Source organism: Tupaia chinensis, unplaced genomic scaffold (genome assembly GCF_000334495.1).
Source record: "Tupaia chinensis unplaced genomic scaffold, TupChi_1.0 Scaffold000434_1, whole genome shotgun sequence".
NCBI classification, from domain to species: domain Eukaryota; kingdom Metazoa; phylum Chordata; class Mammalia; order Scandentia; family Tupaiidae; genus Tupaia; species Tupaia belangeri.
In genome coordinates this window covers 1,206,613-1,211,013 of record NW_006159939.1, presented here as the reverse complement: position 1 = coordinate 1,211,013, position 4,401 = coordinate 1,206,613, and the positions used below count along the sequence as shown (strand labels likewise).

Here is a 4,401-nt window from a genome sequence, read left to right as displayed (position 1 = left end):
CCTGAGAACCCTTACCCACTAGGTCACAGGGCCTCATCTCTTCTCAATTGTTCAGATTTCAATTTCTGGAACCTGTCCACTTTCACTGTGACCTCTGGAACTCACAGTCCATCAGTACTAAAACCCTCTGTATCCTTAGACTCATGAATGACCATTCTTTTCATCATCACCCCTGTGTAAAATCTGAACTTTTTCTGGGAATGCTGCTTCTCCTGAAACCTTCTCACAGGTTGGCTGCTTACTTTTTCTCACAGCTGCCTAAATGTGGGGTAAATCTTGGCTCCTCATTTTAGCTCGTAGACCATTCTGCTTTCTTCCTCCTCTTATAGCAAAGCAGGTACAAATTTCATGTCATCAGACTATGACACTAACTACCTCACTGCTGCTGGCATGCCTACCCCAAAGTTGCACTCCTCATTCCCAATGATGTTAGCTCGCCTCTTCTCTTTCCATACTAACCCCTGCCTTGAATGTTAGTTATATTTAATACACTCAAAGATGGAATCTCAGACTTTGTGAGTTCAAAACTTAGCTCTAATCTTTTCCTCAAAACTTGTTCAACAGTCTTTCTTATCTCAGTTACTTTTTTCTTTAATGACACATCTAATTATTCAGTAAATCATACTGATCTGCAAAATGTCTATAGCACATCCTACAACTAACTGGCCTGTTTCCTTTCCAGCTATCAATTCATACTCTTTGAACCTACAGCTCCAGTGTTCCCTCTGACATTCCAGGTTCTTCCTAAATATATTCTAGATTATAGTTTCCCAGCTCTCTTCCAACCCTGAAGATGTTTTCATTCCCTTTATAGTACACTTAAATAACTGTAGGATATTGACACTCACTTCTGCTACCCTTCCTTCCTGCATTTTCTTTAGCATTAGAGATTTCTATCATTTTCATCTATTGACTGTCATTTCAGTGGGAAAAAGAATAAGAAGTAGACAGAAATATGTCACTCATTCTCATTCTACTCTCTCTAACCAGAATCCCAGTAAGGCCTTGTGTGCCTCTAAAAAATTTTCATTCTTTGGTTGTATCCATAAGTTACAAAATAATAATATAAGTAGATTTAGTTCTTAATGTATATCTTAAATTTTGTCAGTTTCAGGTTTTTTCTAGGTATAATGTGACTTTATTGCTATTTTTTCAATTTTATGCTTTCTTGTTCACATTTAATTGTATATCTCTAAAGCAAATGATATGGGTTTCCAAAGCAAAAGCTAAAATTTCATTATCAAAATTATTTTTGAAAAAAACTAGTATTTAACTTGGGACCTAAGGAGCGGCACAGACATTGGTCTGAAGAGGCCTCCTGAACCTGGGAAAGTAGTCCTTTCACAATACCTGACACTACACACAGTCTTTAAGGAGTAGAGCTTTTGTAATATTGTTCTTTAATCCTTTGACTTGGACACTTATTTTTTGAAAAGGAATTTGGTCCCCAGGTTTGAATTGCTAAAAAACAAACAAACAAAAAAAAAAAAAACAACAATCTTTGCCACATGATTTTTAATAACCTGATTAAGTTTGTCAGTACTCGGAACAAAAATAGCACAAATACGACATGCGTAATAAAGCAGGAAAAGAACGGAAAGCAAGAGATGGCATATTAATGAGTAATTTATTTTAAATCATGTCTAGAGTGAAGAGGAAGTATCAAAGAGCAATGCATAAATAGAATAAGAAGATGTAGGCCTCTCTCACATGGAAGTGATAAATGCACATAAAATATTTAAGTTTTCACATAACCAGGACAAAAATCTCAATCTCTGAATAACCCTAACGTCAAAGCACAAATTCAAGGAAATTCAATAGATTTTATTACAGAAAAATTTTTGTGCCTATTTGAAAAGGAGATGTGGGAAATAAATCCTTACTTTGCACGAGTTAAAGCAGAGATTGATGCTATAACAAAAATAAACTGGCTCCAAAGTCCTTTTTGGGGATTGTTATAAATGTCTCCCTCTTAGGAAAATTTCAATTGCCATTGATACCTCAGAAATACTATCAGTGAATATTTTTATCTTGAAAAAAAAAATTCCAAGATTCTTACAGACAAGACCAAAATTACCTGCAGTACCTCTATGGATTTTAAAGATAAGGAAATTGTACAGTGTTCTGCAACTTTGGAAAAAGAGACATAACAGGACAATAGGGCATTACAGCTTAGTTTTCAATTCACCATCATTCATGACCTTAGAATTTTGGTGCGTATCTTTGCAGTCATTTTCCTTCTTTGCAGTTTTTGTCTCTACAAGCTCAGTGCCTGAGGAGGCATTTTCACCAGGTAGACGATGCTTTCTCAGAAGAATTAAGATCAAAAAAGCTGGAAGATAGCTTATTCCTCGCAGTGCAGCTGGCAATCCAAGATAGATGTATCTATTGGAACAAGGGAGGGAGTCATGGAAAAAAGAAAGAAGCACAATATTTAAGGGACACAAAAATGGAAAATTATCTGTTGATGATAAAATGTATGGTAATATCTTTCACTGAACCAATATGCAGTATATTCATAATGGAAAAATTTATTTGGTGTGCTGTAGTGATACATAGTGACTGAATATTAAAAGAAAAGAAAGAAAAAGAAAATGCAATAACACTTATATAGATAACATGGGGAGTAGAAACTAATTTTACACATCTTTAATTGTTAACATTCTATTCCCAGTAGGACAATAGCAGCTAATTATATTGCATGTTGATTGTGCCTAGTAACTTTGGCAAACACCTTGATTAATTCCGGTGTTTATAAAATGGTTTTCTTTTTACTTTCCATCCAGAAAAATTCAAGTTTATTTTTTTCTCTGTTGTTATTGTTATTATTTTTTACACTGAATAGAACCTCTAACTTAAATTTAGTACTGACCATGCTAATAGTTTTACTCTAGTATTTGATAAGAATGCTTCCCAAAAAACCATTAATGAAAGTGTCTATCTTGTGGTTTATTTATTTTTATTTTTTTAAAGCTATTTATTTCTTTTATGAAAAAGAGAGACATCGGGCATCTCCTAAGGGTCCATCTGCAATCTCAGGAAGCCTGGATCACAGGCATACATGCACACGCACACATGCCCTGCATGCTCAGGGAGGTCTCGGTGTGCAAACACAGGCCCTTTCCAATGTGGGTTCAGCTGTGTCACCGTTGTAGCACCACTCGGCCTCTCTCATGATTAATTTACAGGTAACTTTTATCAGGTTAAGGAAGTTCTTCTCTACTCTGAATTTGCTCAAATTTTTAATCACAAATGCACAAAACATCAGCAAACCACTTTCCCACATTTAATAACCATTTGTGATTTTTAAAAATTTTTACAGTATATTATATGAATAGATTTTTCTAACAAAGAACCATTCTTTCATGCCTACAATAAGTCTTACTAGTATTTTTAATATATTATACATTCAAATCTTCAAATTTTTTATGTAGAATTTTTTCATGGGTATTTATAAGTTCAATCTGTATTTTTTTCTCTTGTGCTGAACTTTTCCAGTGTGACTGTACTAGCTTTGTAAAATAGAAAACTTAGTCTTCTTTTATTTCTTAGCATAACTTGTATAATATAGGAATTACTAGTCTACTGAAGGTTTGCTAAAACTTGCCTCAAAAGCATCTGGACTTGATGTCTTTGGGAGATGAAAATTTTAGACTGATTTATATTTTTATATTACTATGAAAATATTCATGTTTTCTATACATTTATAGGAACATATGGTAATATATATGTTTATCTAGAAGATTATTAATTTTTTTTCTTTATTTTTTTCTGGAGAGATTTTCACTATAGTGCATGTGCGCTCGCCAGAAAGACAGAGAGAGGCAGAGAAACAGAAAGCGAGAAATCACCCCCCGGGGTGATGGCCATGCCGCAATCCCTTCTCCTCCATTCTCCTCTTGGGATCTTGGGTATGCACACACACGCACCCAGCATAAGTTTAAGCCACTGGGTCCGGGACTCGAACTGCGGTCGGCTACATGGGAGTCCAGAGACAGCCATTATGCGAACTGCGAGTCCCAATTATTAATTTTTTTAAAGAGGTTTATGCCTTAGGGTGTGCTCAAGGAGAGAGACAGATAGTGGGAAATAAAATGAGAAATCAGCCATGGGGGATGGCCATGCCACCATCTCTACTCTATTCTCCTCTCAGGATTTTGGTCATGCATATACATCTGCCCGGTGTGATTTTCATGCCACCAGGTACAGGACTCTAGCTGTATTTGGCCAAGTGGGAGTCCAGCAATGCAATCACTATGCCATCTGCTAAAAATTATTTTAATTTTCCAAATTTGTTATACATCAAATCTCTAAGTATCAATTACTTAAATTGCTTAGAATTACAATTTTAAATAATTATTTATTTAAATAATTATTTATTTAAATAATTATTTATTTAAT

The 4,401-nt window shown here is 34.8% G+C and overlaps 1 protein-coding gene across 1 annotated transcript in view; it reads right to left on the bottom strand.

Moving 5' to 3' along the window:
• Window positions 1–1,608: 1,608 nt before the first annotated feature.
• The window catches only part of SLCO1A2 (solute carrier organic anion transporter family member 1A2), a 56,514-nt gene continuing 53,721 nt past the window's right edge, over window positions 1,609–4,401 (bottom strand). Inside the window, exon 15 of the mRNA XM_027774443.1 lies at window positions 1,609–2,385. Within this exon, the coding sequence (XP_027630244.1) occupies window positions 2,166–2,385 (220 nt within the window). The 3' untranslated portion in view covers window positions 1,609–2,165. The remainder of the gene's footprint in view (window positions 2,386–4,401) is intronic.